This window comes from Chiloscyllium plagiosum, unplaced genomic scaffold (genome assembly GCF_037043375.1).
Source record: "Chiloscyllium plagiosum isolate Xiang-an unplaced genomic scaffold, Cpla_swu_hap1 HiC_scaffold_3, whole genome shotgun sequence".
Classification (NCBI taxonomy): Eukaryota; Metazoa; Chordata; class Chondrichthyes; order Orectolobiformes; family Hemiscylliidae; genus Chiloscyllium; species Chiloscyllium plagiosum.
This window is the reverse complement of record NW_028270141.1, coordinates 99,834,561-99,857,822: the sequence shown is the minus strand read 5'-3', so window position 1 is coordinate 99,857,822 and position 23,262 is coordinate 99,834,561. Positions and strand designations below refer to the sequence as shown.

Below are 23,262 nucleotides of genomic sequence, written 5' to 3'. Positions count from 1 at the left end.
TGGGGTGGAGAGAGAACATCTTTTCTTTGGCAACATCTAAAACACATATTTAAATGTTAGGCCATTCAGATTGATCTCAGCAAGTGCTGTTTCACAAACAATGGAGTCAAAATCTGGAACTCTCTTCTCCAAAAAACTATTAAGGAAAGGCCAATTGAAATTTACAAACTTGAGGATGAAATTTGTTTCTGTTCGGAAATTAGGGGATGTGCAACTAAGAGGGATAATATTTTTAGATCAACTCATTAAACATAGATTTCACCGACTAGGCTGATATTTAAAGCCCATCTGCAATTGTTCTCAAGGTCATCATCACGAGTTGCTTTTTGAACCGCTGCAGTCCTTTGAATTAGCAACAACCAGTGAGTTTTAGCAATCATCTCCAGAACTTCGACACGTGACAGTGAACCAATAGCAATATAGTCCTAAGGCAGGATACTCTGCAGCTTGGAAGGAAGCCAACATGTGGCGCTCTTATGCATCTATTATTTTTATCCAAGTGGTCGAGGTCACAGGTTTGCAAAATGTAGAAGAGCCTTGGCAAGTTATTGCTGTGCATCTTGTGAATGGTTAGTTTTCATTGTGAAGGGAGTGAACACACAAGGTGGACTGGGAAGCATTCAAACACACTGTTTTCTCCTGGATGGCGTCACACCTCTTAACTACTGTTGGAGTTGCACATGTTGAGGCAAGTATGGAGTATTCCACCACACTGTAGACTTGTGTATTGTAGATGGGAAATAGGCACTGGGGTAACTCACTGCTCCTCTAGTCAGTTTTATATGGATGCTCCAATTCAGTTTCTGGTCAATAATATCCCTCTAGATGTTGATAAGGGGAGTCAACGTTGGTAATGCCTTAAATGTCAAGAGGAGATGGTCAGATTCTCTTGTTTGAAAATGTTCAGTTTTATATGTGTAGCACAACTTGACACTTATTAGCTCAAGCCCGGATGTTGTCCAAATTTTGCTTCAAAATGAACATAGGATGCATCAGTGACTCAGTCATTGTTTAATTTCCTCAATTCATAACAATCAGCAAACACTTCTGCCATTTATGATCTGATTATATAAAGGTCATTGATGAAACAGCCTTAGAAATATAGTTGGCCTTAATATACTACCCTGAGGAACTCCAGTAGAGATATCCTGAAGAGAAGATGACTGACCTCTGGCAACCACCAACCATATTCCTTCATGCGAGGTATGACCCAAATCAAAGAATTTTCCCCCCCGATTTCAATTTTGCCAGAACTCCTTGATGCCTTTTGGTAAAACAGTGCATCGATGTCAAGGGCAGTTGTTCTGATCTCACCTTAAGTCTGGAGAGCAACTCTTTTGTCAATGTTTGGATAAGGCTGTAATGAAGTCAGAGGAGGAATGACCCGAAGTGAAACCCAAACCGAACACCAGTAACAAGATTTTTGCTGAGCACACGGTGCTTAAGTAGTAGTAGCGATGACTCCTTCCATCACTTTTGTGATTCTAATGTAGAATAATGGGGCAGTAATTAGGTGGGTTGGATGCGTCTTGTTCGGACAACCGGACATAGCTGGCAATTTTCCATGTGGTCAGGTCGATACCAGAGTTTTAATCACAATGGAACAGCTGGGATTAAAGCAGAGAAAACTACACAGGCCAACCGCCATATCCGCAGGTCAATTTTCCGTGGTTTCCTTTACCTGTGGCTTGCCCGAGCATATTATGGGGAACGTTCCAGAACCAGGGACCAGGTGGCTACCGGGAAGGTAAGTTTCCCATTTAATGAACAGGTTTGTGACTATCCGCAGTTTCGGACTTCCACGGTAGGTCTTGGGTATTTTGGGGGGGGGGGAATCTACAGTATATGCAACCCAGACACAGAAATAACAGCACTTTAGAAACTGGTTTTCCTGACTGTAGTTGAAACATTTCAGCACTTTTGTCAACTAACAGCTTGCTTTCAGTAAAAAAAAATTTAAAAATCATTTACCTTGCCAGGTACACCAAGGTAGATAACATTTAGAGTGTAAGTATTCCACTACATAGAACCTGCAAGAATGGTCTTACAAGACCATTTAATCATTTCATCATTTAATCAATGATCATTTAAGACATGCAATTTCTAACAACTAATTGAATGATTAGAAAGCAATGTCAAACATAAGACCATTTCCAGGTTAAAGAATTCAGACAACAGTTTTGAAATGTAGAAGCTCAGCGCACAAACAGGTTCATTGACATGCTTTGATAATTTTCCACTTTTATAAAAAAAAAGTACTACTACTGGAATGTTGTCAAAGCCCATTGACTTTGCAGTATATGGTACCTTGTGCTATTTCTTAATATCACATGGAGTGAATTAAAAATTGGTTGACGATTGGCATTTGTAATATCAGCAACCTGAGATGAATCATTCATTTGGCCTCGTCTTTTGCACTGCTTATATCAGATTCCCCCTCCGAGTGTTGGGATATTCATGGAACTGCCTCCTCTAGTAAATTGCTCATTAACTACCATTCATACCGGATGTGACACGACTGCAGAGTTTAGGTCGGATCCAGAGAATGCAGGATAACTTAGTCTAAGACATCCTGCTTCCAATGGCTGGCATGCAAATAGTCGAGTGCAATAGCTTTACAAGGTTGATAGTTCATTGTTAGGTGTGCTTGGCACTGCTTCTTGCATGCCCTCCTGCGATCATCCTTGAACTGAATTGATCTCCTTGCTGGATAGTCATGGAAGAGTGGGGATGTGACAGGCTGGAGGTCACAGACTGCAGTTTAATTCACTTCTGTTGCTGGCCCACAGCATTTCGTGGATGCCCAGTTGAGTTGCTAGATCTGTTTGAGGTGTTCAATGTAGCATGGCGGTAATGCAGGACATTAGAAGGTATCCTTAACTTGAAGAACCAAAACAACTGTGCATACAGGAAACATTTTCACAAAACATTTTCAGTATTTAAAATGTTTAAGAACAATTTAATAGGTTGATTATTTGGATGGGCTGTAGTCATATTAAATGGTGTAAAAGATATACAAAGATTATAGCGCATTATTTGAGTTATCTATAGCATCACCACCCTTCTTTCTTAATGGCATGTGAAGCATGCAAACAATAATAAAATATCACAAAAGGCAATGGTTAAAGAAAATTTCAAGATGCAGAGAAATGAGGTTTAATGTTCATGAAAATGAATTTCATGAAAATTGTCGTTGCACACCAATACCATTGACCATTTACATTAAAATTTGAAACCAAGAAACTAACTAACTACTGCAAAGGAGAGAAACCCCTTTTTAGAAAGCCATATTAATATGGATGAATAATTATGATTAGACTTTCTACAGTCAGTCATGGTCATAGAGTCATACAACACAGAAACAGACCCTGCAGTCCAACTCATCTGTGCTGATCACGCATCCCAATCTGGCAGGGTCTTATTTGCCCATTGGCCAATATCTCTCTAAACCCTTTCTATTCATAAACCCAAACAGACGACTTTTAAATGCTGTACGGTGTGTCTGCAACATTTCCTCTGACAGGTCATTCCATATACACACCACCCTCTGCGTGAAAACGTTAACCCTCAGTTCTTTAAATCTTTCCCCTCACATCTTAAACCTATGTCCTCTAGTTTTGGACTCCCTGCCCTCAGAAAAAGACCAAATCTATTCACCTTATCTATACTCATGTTTTTAATAACCATTATGACCCAAAGCTATAACAATTGAATTGTAAAATTTCACGAGAAACAATACATTGTTTTTCATGAAAAACAATCAGGAATAAAGTATCAACAAATTTATCCATTTTGTCCAAACATTTTGCATTCATGCCCAGGAGAGTAAGTTACATCAGGAAAATCAAATGTTTTGTTAAAAAAGATATACCATCTCGGTTGATTGCTGCATTGCTTTGTAGGGCTCCACCCCATGACCACCGATTGGACTTCTGCTTTATTCTTTGACTTCTCTCAATCGTGCGGCGTACAACTGCTTCATGTCGTTCCTTCAAGAGGAGGAGTTGCATTATCATGCATGAAGTAATTCACATGTTAAATTTATGCAACATATTTCTAAGAGCGAGTCACTATTTTGTTAAAATCCAAATGATCTGCATTGATTATATATTCACAAATCCAATGGATCTACACAGCAAAACATCTGGAATAATGTTAATTATTCTGGAACTGATTTAGTTCACACTAATTTCTCTATCATAGAGTCATAGAGACAGAAACATACAGCACGGAAACTGACCCTTCAGTCCAACTCATCCATGCCGACCAGATATCCCAACCCAATTTAGTCCCACCTGCCAGCACCTGGCCCATATCCCTCAAGCCTTCGCATTCATATACCCATCCAGATGCCTTTTAAATGTTGCAATCGTACCAGTCTCTACCACTTCCTCTGGCAGCTCATTCCATACACGTACCACCCTCTGTGAAAATGTTGCCCCGTAAGTCTCTTTCATATCTTTCCCCTCTCACCCTAAGCTTATGCCCTCTAGATCTGGACTGCCCCACACCAGGGAAGAGACTTTGTCTATTTATCCTATCCATGCCCCTCATGATTTTATAAACCTCTATAAGGTCATCCCTTAGCTTCCGTCACTCCAGGGAAAACAGCCCCAGCGTATTCAGACTGGCCCTATAGCTCAAATGCTCCAGTCCTGGCAACATCCTTGTAAATCCTTTCTGAACCCTTTCAAGTTTCACAATATCCTTCAGATTGGAAGGAGACCAGAACTTCACACAATATTCCAACAGTGGCCTAACCAGTGTCCTGTACAGCTGCAACATGACCTCCCAACTCCTGTACTCCATACTCTGACCAATAAAAGGAAAACATATCAAACACATTCTTCACTATTCTACCTACCTGCGACTCCACTTTCAAGGAGTAATGAACCTGCACTCCAAGGTCTCTGTTTATGAACACTCCCGAGGACCTTACCACTAAGTGTATAGGTCCTGCTAAAATTTGCTTTCCCAAAATGCAGCACCTCGCATTTATCTTATTAAACTCCACCTGACACTTCTCAGCCCATTGGCCTATCTGATCAAGATCCTGCTGTAATCTGAGATAACCTTCTTCGCTGTCCACGACACCTCCAATTTTGGTGTCATCTGCAAACTTACTAACTGTACCTCTTATGCTCACATCCACATCATTTATATAAATGAGGAAACATAGTGGACCCAGCACCGATCCTTGTGGCACTCCACTGGTCACAGACCTCCAGTCTGAAAAACAACCCTCCAACACCACCCTCTGTCTTTTACCTTCGAGCCAGTTCTGTATCCAAATAGCTAGTTTTCACGTGTATTCCATGAGATCTAACCTTGCTAACCAATCTTCCAAGGGTGAACAATGTCAAATGCCTTACTGAAGTCCATATACATCATGTCCACCACTCTGCCCTCAATCCTCTGTTCCGTCTTCAAAAAACTCAACCAAGTTTGTGAGACATTACTTCCCACGCACAAAGCCATGTTGACTATCCCTAATCAGCCCCTTTTCCAAATACATGTACATCCTGTCCCTCAGGATTCCCTCCAACAACTTGCCCACCATCAATGTCAGGCTCACTGGTCTATGGTTCCCTGGCTAGTCCTTACCACTTTTCTTAAACAGTGGCACGTTAGCCAACCTCCAGTCTTCTGGCACCTCACTTGTGACTATCAATGATACAAATATCACAGCAAGGGGCCCTGCAATCATTTCCCTAGCTTCCCAGAGTTCTAAGGTACACTTGACCAGGTCCTTGGGATTTATCCACAGATGTGTTTCAAGATATCCAGCACTCCCTCCTCTGTAATACGGACATTTTTCAAGATGTCACCATCTATTTCACTACTATCTACATCTTCCACAATTTTAAAACTAATAGAATTATGGTCGATGGCCCCAAAGTGCTCCCCCACTGACACCTCAGTCACCTGCCCTGCCTTATTTCCCAAGAGTAGGTCAAGTTTTGCACCTTCTCTCGTAGGTACTTCCTTATACTGAAACAAAATTTTCTTGTACATGCTCAACAAATTCCTCTCCATCTCAACCCTTAACACTATGATAGTCCCAGTCTATGTTTGAAAAGTTAAAATTCCCTACCATAACCACCCTATTCTTCTTACAGATAGCGGAGATCTCCTTACAAGTTTGTCTCTCAATTTACCTCTGACTATTAGGGGGTCTATAATACATTCCCAATAAGGTGATCATCCCTTCCTTTTTTCTTAGTTTCACCCAAATAACTTCCTGGATGTATTTCCGGGAACATCCTCCCTCAGTACAGCTTTAATGCTATAAACTTATCAAAAATGCCACTCTACCTCTTCTCTTACCTCCCTTTGTCTTTCCTGTAGCACTTGTATCCTGGAACATTAAGCTGCCAATCCTGTCCATCCCTGAGCCATGCTTCTGTCATTGCTATGATATTCCAGTCCCATGTTCCTAACCATGCCCTGAGTTCATCTGCCTTCCCTCTTAGGCCTCTTGCACGAAATAAATGCAGTTTAATTTATCAGTCCTACCTTGTTCTCTGCTTTGTCCCTGCCTGCCCTGACTGTTTGACTCGCTTCTTTTCACCAGTCTCAGGTTGATCTCTTTCCTCACTATCTCCCCTTGGAGCTCACATTACCTCTACTGCTAAAGAGGTTCACACTTAGATTATTACCACTTGCTAAGGTCCAAAAGTCAAGTACACTGACTCAAAGTTAAAAATTAGCTTCATATAAAATCAGAACACATCAAACCAAACAAATCAGCTTGGGTTTTAAAAGTTGAAAGATTGCAGATGGAAGGAAAAAAGGAAATGCACACAACGCAAGATTTTTCTAATTTATTGTAGACTTTCACAAAAATGTACCTTTTCTTCTTGAAGTCTTTGCTTCCGTTTTTCTTCTACAGCTGCACGTCGCCTTTCCTCTTTTAGTCTCTGTTCTTCAATTTTCTTCTTGCGCTCCTCAAGTTGTTTTTCATAATGTTGTCTTGCTTTTTCCTCTTTCTCAAGCAATAGTTGGTCCCTTGCAGCTACATAAAAAAAAATTATAACTGAAGCGCAACAATTTGCTTCAAAATGAAATGAAACAAAATCTGCAAGTCACAAGATCTTTCCTTATTGAAATATTGCAATATTGAAAAAAGGAAACATTTAAAAGTAGTCCAGCAAATCTGAAATGCCAATAGATAATCTGTCTAGTATAGTCTTCAGTCATCAAATAGCGTACATCCAAGAAAGCAAGCATTGCATGATAATTTTTTCAGTATGTGTTAATCAGAAATTTAGAGCGTGGATTGTTTGTACATATTAGATAATAAGGGCATATAAAAAGAGAGACAGATTAATAATGGGGGACTTCAATCAATGTACATTGGAACAGTTACACTAGCAAAAGGTAGACACGTTGACATATTCAGACATTACATTTGGGACAGTTTTCTGGAACAAAATGTTATTGATCTAACCAGGGATCAGGGTATTTTGGATCTGGTGATGTGCAATGGGGCAAACTTAACAAATCAGGTCAAAGTAAAAGATCCCCTAGGAAGCAGTGACCATAACATGGCAGAATTCAGTTTGAGGGGGAAGAACTGGTGTTGAAAACAAATGCTCTACAGGTATTTACAAAGAAATGTGGGCAGAGCTCGCTGAAGTAGACAATGAAGGGCCCACTTAAGGTGCAGTGGGAGTGGCTTGAACCCATGGACCAAGAGGTATGGGTTCAAGCCCCACCTGTGTCATAGAGTCTGAACAGGTTAGATTAAAAAATGACAATTAAAGGAGTTTATTGCAAGTATTGTTGAGGAAAAATAACAAATATTTTAAGAAAACAGTTTGTGGCTTTCAGGAAAGATATATGTAAGTGAGAAAGAAAGATTCTCGAAGTGGGATAAATCACCTTACCATTAACCAGGGAACTTAAGGAGAGTATCATTTTTTTAATTAAAAGTACAATGGGGTAATGACAAATGGAAAAATAGAGTATTGGGGAAATAAACTTTGAAGGTAACTTGCAAGTTACCTTGCCAATATTTCTTGCAAGAGCTTTTTTAAATACATAAAAATGAAGAGAGAGGCCAAAGTTAAAGAGATCTCTTAGAGAATAAGACTGGAGAAATAATAACAGGGAAACAGAAAATGGCTATAATATTGAATATAATAAATTTAAAATAGTGAGTGGAATTCTTTACCACAGGTGACGGTAGCTGCATGACCGTTAAGTATATTCAGGGCTAAGACCGAAATTTTGAATCACTAAGGGAAGCCAGGAAGTGGAATTGATGATCATCAGATCATTCATGATCTCACTGAATGGAAGAGCAGACTCTATGGCCTGAATGGCCTACTTCTACTCCTATATCCGATATTGTCATCATGCAGACAGCTTCCATTTAGGTGCATGCAGAGAGAAACACTTTAAATTCAGTACCCTTGCTCCCTTGTATCGCACATAAGTTTATGTAGTGGGGTGGGTTAGCTCAGTTGGCTAGACAGCTGGTTTGCAATGCCAATTGATGCCGAAAATGAGAGTTTAATGACCTCATTGGGTGAGTTTACTATAAAGCGTTCCCTTCCTCAACCTTTCCCATTGCCTGAGGTGTGGTGATCTTCAGGTTAAACTACCACCAGCCACCTCACTCTAACAAGAGAGAAGCTCTATGGTCTTCTGGGACTATGGCTTGCTTTTAAGTAGTTAAAATTCTCACTAGAAATTGTCCTGGACAATTTTCCCTCTCTTTGAAGGAGAATATTCTACTAAGTCATAGCTGGATATGAGAACACTAATTACTGCTAAGAGATACGTTGTCAAAACTTTCTCTCTTATACTCATCGAGACAATTTAAAAGAAGATCAATAAAGGGAAAGCAGGATTTATGACAATGAGAGAAGTGCTGATTGGCTGGCAAGTGGACTGTGATAGGTAGAGGCAGTTCCACAGAGAAGTTGATGATGACTGACAACTAACTGTCAGGCTTTCTGCAAATTTCAAGTCCATTTTAAATTTCAAAACAGTTCTTCTAAACTGCCCTGAGTGAAAGATGAAATATTTCAACCAAATAGGTCTTTTTCAGTAATACCAAGTTTGGACTACCAAACTATTTAATTATTCGCGAAGAAACAAATTCTAATGCTTCTTGTATTACACAATTGCAATGCTTCTGAATTCATCAAGACCTGCATTCTGCAATTGTATTTGAAAGTAATTTTTACTAAAACAAGATAGAACAACAGCATTCTTAAAGTGAAAAATTACTAATGATCCCATCATATCAAAACATGTGGAATTATTTAATCCTCAACGCCATTAAAAATTGCTATAGTCACCGAATCAAAGTTTTTAGGACAACCCAGGAAATATTTTCTGAAATTGTCAGTTCCAGCTGTCCGCTGCAGTGGTCGGTATATTGGGTCCAGGTCAATGTGCTTATTGATTGAATCTGTGGATGAGTGCCATGCCTCTAGGAATTCCCTGGCTGTTCTGTTTGGCTTGTCCTATAATAGTAGCTGAAAATGTGTTGCTGGAAAAGCGCAGCAGGTCAGGCAGCATCCAGGGAACAGGAGAATCGACGTTTCGGGCATAAGCCCTTCTTCAGGGCTATAATAGTAGTATTGTCCCAGTCAAACTCATGTTGCTTGTCATCGGAGTGTGTGGCTACTAAGGATAGCTGTACAAAATCCCATGCAAGGACTGCACAAAACACTACATAGGACAAACAGGAAGACAGCTAAAAATCCGCATCCATGAACACCAACTAGCCACGAAACGACATGACCAGCTATCCTTAGTAGCCACACACTCAGATGACAAGCAACATGAATTCGACTGGGACAACACTACTATTATAGGACAAGCCAAACAGAACAGCCAGGGAATTCCTAGAGGCATGGCACTCATCCACAGATTCAATCAATAAGCACATCGACCTGGACCCAATATACCGACCACTGCAGCGGACAGCTGGAACTGACAACCGGAAGCGGCAGATTCAAACCACTACAAATGCCGGAGGAAAGATCACAGAAGCACTGAGGCTCCCAAGCACTGAGGATGTCACCTAGACAGGGGACGAAACATCTGCAGCACTAATTCCCAGCTCGGCGAACAGAACCACAACAACGAGCACCCGAGCTACAAATCTTCTCTCAAACTTTGAATATGCTTCCTTCTTTTTCTTAAACAAACCTTCAATTTCTTTAGTCATTAGGCATTCCCTACACCTAGCAGCCTTTCCTTTCATCCGAACAAGAATTATACTGTCACTAAACTCTCATTATCTCATTTCTGAAGGCTTCTTATTTTCCAGCAGTCCTTTTACCTGCGAACATCTGCGCCCAGTCAACTTTTGAAAGTTCTTGCCTAAAGCTGTCAAAGTTAGCCTTCCTCCAATTTAAAACTTCAACTTTTAGATATGGTCTATCCTTTTCCATCACTATTTAAAAACTAATAGAATTATAGTCACTGACCCCAAAGTGCTCCCCCAGTAACATCCCAATCACCTGCCCTGCCTGATTTCCCAAGAGTAGGTCAAGTTTTGCATCTTCTCTGGTAGGTACATCCACATACTGAAACAGAAAATTGTCTTGTACACACAAATTCCTCTCCACCTAAATCCTCAACCTTGTGGCAGTCCCAGTCTATGTTTGGAAAGTTAAAATCCCCTACCATAACTACCCTATTATTCTTACAGATATCGGAGATCTCCTTATAAATCGGTTTCTCAATTTCCCTCTATTAGGGGGTCTATAATACAATCAACACCCTAGCAACTTCAGTTCCACCCAAATAACTTCCCTGGATGGATTTCCAAGAATATCCTCCCTCAGTACATCTGTAATGCTATCCCTTATCAAAAACGCTACTCCCCCTCCTCTCTTGCCTCTCTTTCTGTCCTTCCTATTGCATTTGTATCCTGGAACATCAAGCTACCAGTCCTGTCCATCTCTGAGCCATGTTTCTGTAATTGCTATGATATCCCAGTCCCATGTTCCTAACCAAGCCCTGAGTTCATCTGCCTTCCCTCTTAGGCCTCTTGCACGAAATAAATGCAGTTTAATTTATCAGTCCTACCTTGTTCTCTGCTTGGTCCCAGACAGTTTGGCCTCTTGCATTGAAATAAATGTAATTTAATTTATCAGTTCTACTTGTTCTCTGCTTGGTCCCAGACAGTTTGACTTGTTTCTTTTCTCAACTGTACCAGTCTCAGATTGAGCTCTTTCCTCACTATCTCCCTGGATCCCACCAAACCCCTCCACGCCACCCCCCATCTTAATATTTTAAATCCCCAAGGAGCTCGAGCAAATCTCCCTGCCAATCTATTAGTCCCCTTCCAATTCAGTGCAATCCATCCTTCTTGTACAGGTCACTTCTACCCCAGAAGAGATTCCAAGGATTCAAAAATGTGAATCTTCTCCTATAAAGGAGCTCCTCAGCCATGCATTCATCTGCTCTATCCTCCTATTCCTACCCTCACTAGCTCATAGCACCAGGAGTAATCCAGATATCACTGCTCTCGAGGACCTTTTAGATTCACGCCTAAAATCTCTATATTCTCCCTTCAGAATGTCAACCTTTTCCATTCCTATGTCATTGGTGCCAATGTGTACAATGACCTCCTGCTGGTCTCTCTCCCCCTTGAGAACATTCTGCACAGTCTCAGACACCCTTGATCCTGGCACCAGGAAGGCAACACCATTCTGATTTTTCACTGTTGGCCACAGAAACCTCTGTCAGTGCCCGAACGAAAGAATCCCCTAACACAACTGATCTCTTGGAACCCGACATACTCCTCATTGCATTAGAGCCAGTCTTTATACTAGAAACTTGGCTGCTCTTGCTACATGCCCCTGAGAATCCATTGCCCCCTACATTTTCCAAAATAGCATACTTGTTTGAAATGGGGATAGCCACAGAAGACTCCTGCACTATTTGCCTAACTCTCTTACCTTTCCTGGAGTTAACCCATCTATGTGAGTATCTGCAACAATTTTTCCATTCCTGTAAGTGCCATCCATCACATCCCCTTGCTCTTGTAAATTCCTCATTGCCTCGAACTCTCTCTCTAATAGATCACTTCGATCTGATAGGATTTGCAATCAACGGCATATATTGCAGATATAATCCTCTGTAACATGGAAACTCCCCCTAAGTTCCCACATCCGACATTCTCAATAATGCACCTTTAAAGTTTATCAATGATTAATCTCAAGTTAAACCGCCTATAGCTTCCTATCTTCCACCTCCCTCTTTTCTTAAACAGGGGTGTTACATTAGTTATTTTCCAGTCATCCGACACTCTTCCAGACTCTAGACTCCTGAAAGGTCACCAATTCGTCTACAATCTCCTCAGCTATCTCCTTCAAAGCTCCATGACGTAGTTCATCTGGTTCAGGTGATTTGCCCACCTTCAGAACCTTCAGTTTCCTCAGCATCATTTTCTGAGTGATAGCCTCTACACTCCCCTCTGACCCAACCCTCAAAATTTTGGTTTGCTGCTGGTGTCTGCCACTGTGAAAACTGATACAAAGTACCGATTTAATTCATCCACCTTTTTTTGTTCTCAGTTATTAATTCTCCAACATTGTTTTCCAACAGTCCAGTATTGACCCTCGCCTCTCTCTTACCTTTGATTCATCTACAAAACATTCTTGCGATTTTAATATTACTAGTTAGCTTACACATTTCACCTTCTCCCCTCATTCCTTTTTTTAGATATTGTCTGCTGGTTTTTAAAAAGAGGTCAGTCCTCTGGCTTCCCACTAATCTTCACCAAAGTTGTGTGATTTTTCTTTTGCTTCTCATGATGTCCCTGACTTGTTATGTCAGCCATGGCTACTTTGTTCTCCCCTTAGTACCTTTATTCTTCCTTGGGATGAATTTCTGCAGTGCTGTGTGAATTTCCCAGAAACTCCTGCCGTTGCTGCTGCACACAATCTTGCCTTGGTTCCCTTCCAATCAGCTATGGACAGCATCTCTCTCATGTCTGTAGTTACTTTTACTCAAATGTTACACCTGATTCCAGCTTCTCCCTCTCAAACTACAGGGTGAATCCTATCATATTACGGACACTGCCCATTATGGGCTCCTTGACATTCACTTCCCTAATCAAATCTGTCTCATTTCATATCAACAACCAATTGTCCAATCCCTAGCAAGCTCAATCACAAGCTGCTCCAAAAAGTCCATCATAGAGACATTCCACATATTCTTTCTTTGGAATCCACTACCAATCCGAATTTCCCCACCCCATCTACATATTGAAGTCCCCATGATTATTGTAAAGTGCCTTTCTTACATGGTTTTTCTACATTTATTTTCTTCCCCACATTCTGACTGTTGATAGGTGACCTGTAAACAACTCCCCCTCCTCCAGAAAACACACGCCCTGTGACCAACTACTTCAACTCTCCCTCCCCCATGAAGATCCAAATTCTTGGCCTCCTCCACTGCCTAATCCAAGCCACCCGGAGGAAGATCACCTCCTCTGCCTTAGGACCATCCAACCACATAGCATCAACATAGATTTCACCATTTCCCACCTCTCCCCTCCCCCACCTCATCCCACATCCAACCCTCCAACTTGGCAATGCCCTCTTGAACTGTCCTACTTGACAATCTTCCTTCCCACCTATCATCCACCAACTCCATCTACCTATTGCAGGAGAATCGGATGCTGCCTGGCCTGCTGTGCTTTTCCAGTGAAACACCTGGACTCTGATCTCGAACATCTACAGTACTCACGTTCTCCATCTCCCTTTTGCCTTCCCAGCAACTTTCCTCTATTTACCCCTCAGCCCCCCTTCACCACCACCCCCACCATCTCTCCCCCCCACACACACACCCAATGAAGGGCTTATGCCCAAAATATCTATTTCTCCTACTCCTTGGATGCTGCCTGACCTGCTTGTGCTTTTCCAGCACCACACTCTACTCTGATCTCCAGCATCTTGAGCCCTCAATTTCTCCATAATTTTCCATGCAACTTAACCCACCCAATCACTACTTAGTTTGAAGCCTATCCACAGCTCTAGTTACGTAATTTGCTGAAACTCTAGTCCCAGCATAGTTCATATGGAGCCCATCCCTTTGGAACAGCTCTCTCCTTCCCAAGTATTAGCACCAATGTCCCATGAAGCAGTTTCTCCTGCACCAATCTTTGAGTCGTATGTTTGCCTCTTTCATCTTATTAGCACTGGGCCAGGCATTAACCCGGAGCTTATCACCTTTTCGGTTCTGTTTTATAATTGAGCCCCTACCTGCTCATGTCCTCTTAGCAGCCCCCCCTTTCTTCTTTCTACCTATATTGTTGGTACCTACTTGAACTAAGACACTCACACTCCAAATTCCAATGTGATATACTGAATCTGGACATCATGCAGGCAACTCAAGTTTCAGGACTTTTCATCCTGGCCACAGAACAGTGTTTAATCCCCTAATTACACTATCCTAACTACAACTATACTTCTCTTTTCTCCCCCTCTTGAATGGCTCCCTGTTCTACAGTGCTATAGTCAGTTTGCTCATCCTCCCTATAGTCCTCACTTCCCTTACACAGGAAGCATGAATCTCAAATCTGTTACACAAGCTCCTTTATCACTACTTCCTGGATCATTCTGCCTGCTTCACTCATCACCCCTTCTGTCCCTAACCACTGACCGAATCTGAAGTAGTTCATGTAAAAGATATGACTACTTCCTCAAAACACAGCATCCAGGTAACTGAACAAGGGTCACTAGACCTGAAACATTAACTCTCCACAGATACAGCCAGACCTAATCCTTTGTAGAAATTTCTGCTTTTGATCCAAGTAAACTTACCCATTCTTTTTGAACAGGTCCCACCAACCCTGGATGAGATCCCAATGATTCAGATATCTGAAACTCTCCTACACTAGCTCTTTCGCCACACATTCAGCTATACTATCTTCCTTTACCTGCCGTCACTAACACGATATGGAGTAATCCCTAGAGGTCCTGCATTTCAACTTTGACCCAATTTCTTAAATCCCTGTTGCAGGACCTCATCATCCTTTCTGTCTGTCATTAGTTCCAAAATGGTCTATGACCCCTGGCTGTCTACCCTCCCTATCAGAACACCCTGTGCCAGCTCAGATATCCTTGACCCTGGAGTTGAGGCAAATACCATCCTAGTGTCTTACTTGTGGCCAAAGAAATAGATCTGTGCCCCTAAGTATAGAGTCCTCAACTAACACTTAGTCTGCACTTTGACCCTCCTTGCCTGAACAACAGAGTAAGCCATGATGCCACTTTTCACACTACTGTTGCTGCCATCCTTTGATATATAATAACCCTACTCATGCCAACAATATCAAAATCGCATACTTGTTTGAATGGGGAAGGGCCACAGGGGTTGCCTGGATTGAATACTTGCCAGGAAGGCAGTCACCCATTTATCTGCCTCAACTTTGGTGTGACCGCATCCCTGAAACTCAGATATGACACTTTTCAACATGTGAATGTTCCTGAGTCAAACTGCCACTCCAACCGATAAATGGGTGTCTCTACTTCTGAGCCAGAAAGTCTATTTAAGTCCCACTTGTCAGAGTGGTTTGAATATGATGATTAAAAATATAATATAATCCATATGCCCAATAAACCTGGAAAATATTTCAAATGTTAAAAAACAAAATCAAGTGTACATATTTTCTTACCTTGCTGCCTTTGTCGTACCTCCCTACGTTCCTTTGCGAGTCTTTGCTTGTCATCAACACGAAGCACAGAAAAATCTGTAAACCAAGTAATATTTTTATTCCAGATGTAAATTTGAGTTCAGTGAAAATTAATTTTGTTTATTCAAAGTTTTTTTTGTAACAAATAAATAGCTGAAAATAAATTCTAATGGCAGATTTAATATATTATTTGAGAAGGATATGAGGACATGCAGGGAATCAAATCTGCGCTTGCTTTTAAATTCTATCCTCTATTCACTTTCTATCATTTTCAATATTTCTCACCACAAGCAAACATACAAGTTCTTTTAAAATAAATTTGCTTATTGTCAATGAATGCCAGATTCTAACCATCCTCTGCACAAAAATCTTCTTATAAATTTTCTTTTTGTATATTTTACTATATATAGTGCACTCCAGAGATTGATATTGGGGCAATCATTCCTTTTAACTGATTTTCACATCTCAGGACTTTGGATCAAGGATTTAAAAGGGACCCAAGAGGCAACTTTTTCACATAGAGGGTGAGGCATATATAGAATGAGCTGCCAGAGGAAGTGGAGGAGGCTGGTACAATTGCAACATTTAAAAAGGCATCTGGATGGGTTTACGCTTAGGAAGGGTTTGGAGGAATGTGGGCCAAGTGCTGGCAAATAGGACTAGATCAGGTTAGGATATCTGGTCGGTATAGAGGAGTTGGACTGAAGGATCTGTTTCTGTGCTGTACATCTCTATGACTATGTTACTGCTCCTTTTCCTGGCACCCGAGAAACACACAACTCCTCACACCAGTGAGGTTTTCACGACTAATGCATTTCTATAGCTAAAACTTAAGAGTGTATTGTTCAAAGACTATATCTAAGTTAGATGGGGACACAGTGTAGATTTGAAAGTTTGGTTCATGTCAGAATTCAGTGCATACTGGGAAGAGATCTTCTATTTTTAAACCTTTATCATTTTTCTCCAGTAGATGAGTTTTCTCTTTTTGTTTTTAAGATTGTGAAGTGCACATTTCTATTAACTTATTCATCTATTACCTTGAGGCTGTTTTTGTTAGAGAAGGTTCAGAGGTGACTTAATTGAGACATAAAAGATGATCAAAGTTAGATAGGGTGGACAGTGAGAGCCTTTTTCCTTGGATGGTGATGGCTAGCATGAGAGACAGCTTTAAATTGAGGGCTGACAGATAGAGGACAGACGTCAGAGGTAGTTTCTTTACTCAGAGCAGTATGGGCATGCAACACTGCCTGTAATAGTAGTAGACTCGCCAACATTAAGGGCATTTAAATGGGCATTGGATAACCATATGGATGAAAATGGAATAGTGTGGGTTAGATGGGCTTCTGATTGGTTTCACAGGTTGGTGCAATATTAAGGGCTGAAGGGCCTGTTCTGCATTCTCTGTTCTACATTCTCTGTCATGTAATGGACTAACAAATGTGCAAATTAAATAAGTAAATTCAGTAAGGTATATCAGTTCAAGTAAAGGGTTTTGGGAATTGGAAAGTTATTTTTAATAAACAGCAAGAGCAGGACTACTTTAACCTCAAGAATTATTATCCCATGCATTGAGAAATTCAGATGGTTACCATTTTGCAACAAGAGTCTTCAATTGCAGCTGATTGAGCTCAGTTTCAGAGCTTCAACAGCAGCTGTCATCTCTGGTGCAACTGTGAAGCTGGGTGGTCAGCATGTTTGATACATTGTCTGCATACTCTTGAGCTGTGATGCAACCAGAGATGGAATTGGTGATCAAGGTGTCAAAGAAGCAGGTAGGCAGTTCAAAAGTTTAGAATGCAAGCTAATTTCCAACCAGTATTCAGTTCTAAGTATTTGAGTGATGGTTCATCCAGGGTGTGCAGCCAGAGGCTGATTCATCGCATTTTAACTGGCTCGGCTAAATAAGGATGAAAGGAGAAACCAGAATGAGAGGTCATTTGTTTCTGCAGCCGCAATGATGATTTCAGGAGTTGTGTTGCCTCCTTGCTGGTAGGGCAATAAGGTGCAGCAGTATTTTCGGGGGAGTTTTGAACAGCCAGCGTTTTGGTTCTCATTGGATCCAATCAAGAGCCAGAAAGCAGGATATTATCCTATAGTCAGGATTTAAGGAACTAGACAGCAAATTAACAGGGCTGAAAATGTGTTGCTGGAGAAGCGCAGGTCAGGCATCATCCAGGGAACAGGAGAATCGACGTTTCAGGCATAAGCCCTTCTTCAGGAATGAGGAAAGTTTGTCCAGCAGGCTAAGATAAAAGGTAGGGAGGAGGGACTTGGGGGAGGGGCGTCGGAAATGTGATAGGTGGAAAGAAGTCAAGGTGAGGGTGATAGGTCAGACTGGGGTGGGGACAGAGAGGTCAGGAAGAAGATTGCAGGTTAGGAAGGCAGTGCTGAATTCGATGGATTTGACTGAGACAAGGTGGGGGGGGGGGGGGAAATGAGGAAACTGGTGAAATCAGAGTTCATCCCTTGTGGTTGGAGGGTTCCTAGGCAGAAGATGAGGCACTCTTCCTCCAACCACCGTGTTGTTGTGGTCTGACGATGGAGGAGTCCAAAGACCTGCATATCCTTGGTGGAGTGGGAGGGGGAGTTGAAGTGTTGAGCCATAGGGTGGTTGGTCCGGGTGTCCCAGAGGTGTTCTCTGAAACGCTCCGCAAGAAGGCAGCCTGTCTCCCCAATATAAAGGAGGCCACATCGGGTGCAGAGGATGCAATAGATGGTGTGTGGAGGTGCAGGTGAATCTGTGGCGGATATGGAAGTTTCCTTTGGGGCATTGGAGGGAGGTGAGGGGGGAGGTGTGGGCGCAAGTCTTTCACCTCCTGCGGTTGCATATGCCCGAAACGTCGATTCTCATGTTCCCTGGATGCTGCCTGACCTGCTGCGCTTCTCCAGCAACACATTTTCAGCTCTGATCTACAGCATCTGCAGACCTCACTTTTTCCAGCAAATTAACAGGGTTGTACTTGCACTAGAGGGGTTGCAGAGGAGATTCACCAGGATTTTACCTGGGATAGAGAAGTTTAGCTATGAGAGAGGCTGGATAAACGCAGGTTGTTTTCTATGGAGCAGAGATGGCCAAGAAGGGAACTAATTAAGGTATATGAGGGGCTTGGATAGGATAGAAAGCAGCTTTTCCATTTAGTTGAAGGGTCAATGACAATACTGTTGATTTTGATATAATGTTATAGTTCCATTCTTGCGAGTTCTCGCATTGCGAGAAAATCATGTAATAGCTGCCCCATTTAAACTAAATGGGGCCAGAATAGTGTTATAGCCAACATAGGTAAGGAACATTTGTGTTCTACAAATAACAGTCTAAATCTATCAATTGCATTTAAGTCAAATTGCGTTGTAGCAGAACCAACTGTAGTACATAATTTTAAGATGAAAGACAGGAGATTTAGAGGGGCTTTGAGGGAAAAATCATCCAGGTGGTGGTGGTAATTTGGAATGCCTGGTTTGGGACAGGAGGCAGGAAACCTCAGCCTTTGAAAAGCACTTGGATGAGCACTTAAATTGTCACAGCATTCAAAGCTAAGGGTCAAGTGCTGGAAAGTGGGATGAGTGTAGACTTTTTTTTCTCCCTCATTACAGACTCAATGGACTTAGGGCCTCTTTGTACTACATCTTTGTATGATAAAAGCAGATGAATGTGTGGAAGGACAGCTGTTCCAAGTGGGAAGGCTTTAGATTAGATTACTTACAGTGTGGAAACAGGCCCTTCGGCCCAACAAATCCACACCGACCCGCCGAAGCGCAACCCACCTTTAGATTCTTGAGATATTGGGACTGGCCCTAGGATAGACAGGAGCTGAACAGACTGAACTTGATTAGAACCAAGACTGATTTTCTTGTAGGACATTTTAGTAGTGCTGTTGCTGAGGTTAAAACTAATTTGGCAGGGCGTAGGAACAAAGGTAGATTCAGTTGGGAGAAATCAAATTAAAATGGCGGACAAAATTAACACAAGGGTTTTGAAAGCAGAGAAAACAGTTAGAAAATGAAAAAAAATCTGACAGTGTTCAAGATTATCTGCTTTACTGCAATGAGAACTGCAAGTAAAGCAGAAACTAAGGGCATGGAGAAATAAGACTAGATGAGATTATAGCCATTACAGAAATGTGACCTGAGAGGGGACAGGAATGGCAGGGTTATGACATCATTGCTGGTTGCAGGGCTTTCAGACAGGATAGAAAAGGAGTTAGAGGGGGGAATTGGGGATGGGGTGATAATGCTTAAGGTTTGTTCCAATTTTTTTGGGGCCCACATGTAGCAAGCCCAACAGGAAAGATCAGAATTCTGGATTTAATTTTAGGAGATTAGGCTGAGCAGGTGGAAGGAATAGCAGTGGGAAAGTATTTTGATGGTAGTGGTGATTAAGGATAACACAATAGAGTCAGAGTTCCCAACTGAGTTAAGGCCAATTTTATTAAGCTAAGAAGCAAAAGTGAACTGGAAATAGATATTTGAAGGCAAACCAGTGTCAGAGCAATGGGAGGCATTCAAAGACATAATTGAAGGAATTCGAAGCAAACATGTTCTCAACACTGAACAAGGGTGCAATGGCCAAATCTAAATGATTAAATTTACAGACAATTAAGAAATTGGTCACACAGTTGACAGGGAGAATAAAAGTGGTGGACATCAGGAAAATATTAATGGTCAGGTGGGGGACAAAGAAAAGTGGCAAATGGAATTTAACTCCTTGGAGTTAAACTAAAGCAAAGGAATAACCGCGTCCTGGGAGTGTGTCATCTTGGAATGCAAATCCACATATCCCTGAAGGTAGGAGACAGACTAAAAATGGTAGTTAAGACAGCATATGATATCCTCTCTAACTTTAGAGAAGTCATAGAATGCAAGAGGGACATTATATTGAACTGTATATGTCATGAGTTGAGACACAACTTAAGTACCGTGGATAGCTTTGGTCACATCATTGCAGATATATTATTGCACTACAGAGGGTACAAACAGATTTATGAAGATGCAGCCAGAACTGGGAAAAGTGCAGATCTGAGGAATGGTTAGACAGACTTAAGTTTTTTTTTCAATAAAGCAAAAAAGGCCAAAGGAAATTTGATTGAGATAGACTAGATTGAGGTTCCTGAATAGAGTGGGTAGTACAGCTATTTATCTCAGTAGAAAAGTCAGGGTCCAGGGGACGTAGATTTAAAGTAGTTGGTAGGAAGACTAGATGGGAGATGAAGCAAGACTGAAAACGTGAACACATTTAACAGGTTTCTGGAAATGCACCTGAGCACTACAGTCCAAATACTGGCAAGTGGAATTAGGCTGGGTGGCTAATTTATGGCTGCGATGGATACAATGGACAAAATGGTCTCTCTGTGACATAACCTAATGATTTTTGAAGTACACCTTTTGATTTCAATTCCTGTCACTTGTACTCAACTTATGGGCATTTAGCATATCAGACAGTATGAGGTCTCAATGAGATTCTTCTGGTATGTTTAACGAGTCGTCTTGTTTAAATATCCATCAATATACTTATTTTTCTTTTTTGCATAATAGTCTCTTTCAAAATGCAGCCTCTAAATCCAACCTTCTCCCACTTGCTACATAATGTTTCTCACTTCCTATTTTGGTAACTTCAACACTAATTCAGCAAGGTACACTTATGGCTATCCCCACTTCCAAAAATTGCCACAATATGCAAGTACTGGACAACACAAGTTTAAATCTTCCTTCTACTACAAGGAATGATCTCAATACACAAACACAGATAATTTCAGGTCAACTACACTTGGATGCTGAATTCCACTTGTTAAAAATAGTTTAGTCTCAAGTCCTATTAGAAAACTGGTGCAAAATATGGTGGTCAGTACAGATTCACTGAATTACATTTATTGAAGTAAAGACAATAATCAAATTATAAATTTTCTATTCAGAGGTAGAACAATGTGAATGCAAGATTAGAAGGAAAACTCAGCCATAGGAAGGCATCCAGGGATATAATGTACATGTAAATGATGGATGGAAAATATACAGAATTTCCATAAGACAAAGATAATGAAGAAGCTTGCTCTTGACAGTTGGTAATTGGACATGGAAGAAAGTTCACCAAGACAACAAAAGGATTTAAGTGAACTGTCAACATTGCAGAAATACACTTCCATAAAAGTGACATTTTACCATCAGAAAAATAAAAAGTACAGAAAAAAACTTTATCTAAACCATACAGGAACCAGGCAACTCTCAAGCAGCACTGAAAAGGCAGTAATCAAAAATCATTCAAATTAGTTATTTGATGCATGAATTGCAAAACAAGGGTAACCAAAAAAAAAATGGCACCCACAATGGCTCCAAATTAATGGTGGAAATGAAAGTTTTAATTCTGATAAAGAACAGGTGTAACCAATGCAGAGTGCAAAATCAACAGGTAAAAGCCAAGTGGTAATCTTAGATGTACTGGCAAAATGTCTGGAAAAAAGTAAATATGGACAATGGTACCTTAATGACATGAACAGGGCAAGGTCACACAGGATTCAGATTAGTACAGGCAGATTTTTAAAGAATCATCTTTATACTTTACAAGGGTTGGCGATTATATGGAGACTTGAAATTATTTAAAAAGGGAGCCAAAATAATTTTTTAAATACACACATATAAATGTCACTTTTGAAGTTTTGCTTCAGGCATCTGAAATATCACTTACTGAAAAAAAAGCACAAACTGTACATAATTTAAAACCACACACCTTGTTTGGTTCCAGAGTTCACACTTTGCCCAGTAGTCGAAATCGAGTGATTACTTAATTGGCCTTTTTGGTCCTCCACTTTCACATGTGCCTCAGCAGCTGGAGGAGTGAAACAATATATAAAACAAAAATCAATGTTGAAGTGCAGAACTTTGGAATAAAAAAGAAACGTGGTCCCTTAATTTACTGTATTAATTGGGGAAGCAGAGCAGTATAAATATAAATCTAAAATGAAAGAATGGAAGACTCAAAAGTCAGTGGCCTGCATTCAGCATCACAGTGAGGCAAACTGGAAAGAGTCAGCCATTCTACATAAAACAAGTGATACCACAAAGTCTGTAATTTCATCAGCTTGCATTGAAAAGAGGATTAGAAGAGGATGTGCCAGTTTATCAGGAATGAGCATTTGTTAAGTTTCTCAAGTTATAATACAGTTTATGTATTTGCTGACAAAGTAACTGCCATTCATAAAAACATAAGTGAAGAATAACTAAATTAAAATCTCATTAAGAATTTTGTAGAGGTGGTAAGCCAAAGCAACAGCATATGGGAGTTCAAGGATACCATTGTGATGCAGGGCAAACCTACCTACAAAAAGTGTTTGAAATTTGAAAGCTATGGCCCACAATTTGAACTACAAACTGAACTACAGACACTGCAACTTATCAGGAAGGAGGAGGAGGATTTTTTGGTACCAGGTGGCAGTTTGTGGTCAGGGACAAGATCCACTTACAGTAAACAAGCAAGACAGGTAAAGAGATTCAGAACACCAGTACAAGAGTGTCAGATGTGCAACTGTCCAACAGGCTTGAGGTTCTTTCAGCTGGTTTTGATAACCGGGGGCTATAGAAATGATAAACTATTCTTTGGTTGG

The 23,262-nt window shown here is 40.9% G+C and overlaps 1 protein-coding gene across 6 annotated transcripts in view; it reads right to left on the bottom strand.

Moving 5' to 3' along the window:
• Positions 1 to 23,262, bottom strand: part of map7b (microtubule-associated protein 7b) — a 146,455-nt gene that overhangs the window by 54,268 nt on the left and 68,925 nt on the right. For all 6 annotated transcript variants that reach the window (XM_043685998.2, XM_043686012.2, XM_043685988.2 and 3 more), the window contains exons 2-5: positions 22,389 to 22,487; positions 15,656 to 15,730; positions 6,852 to 7,015; positions 3,872 to 3,989 (exon numbers count right to left, since the gene is read on the bottom strand). In XM_043685998.2, coding sequence (XP_043541933.1) covers positions 3,872 to 3,989; positions 6,852 to 7,015; positions 15,656 to 15,730; positions 22,389 to 22,487 — 456 coding nt within the window. The remainder of the gene's footprint in view (positions 1 to 3,871; positions 3,990 to 6,851; positions 7,016 to 15,655; positions 15,731 to 22,388; positions 22,488 to 23,262) is intronic.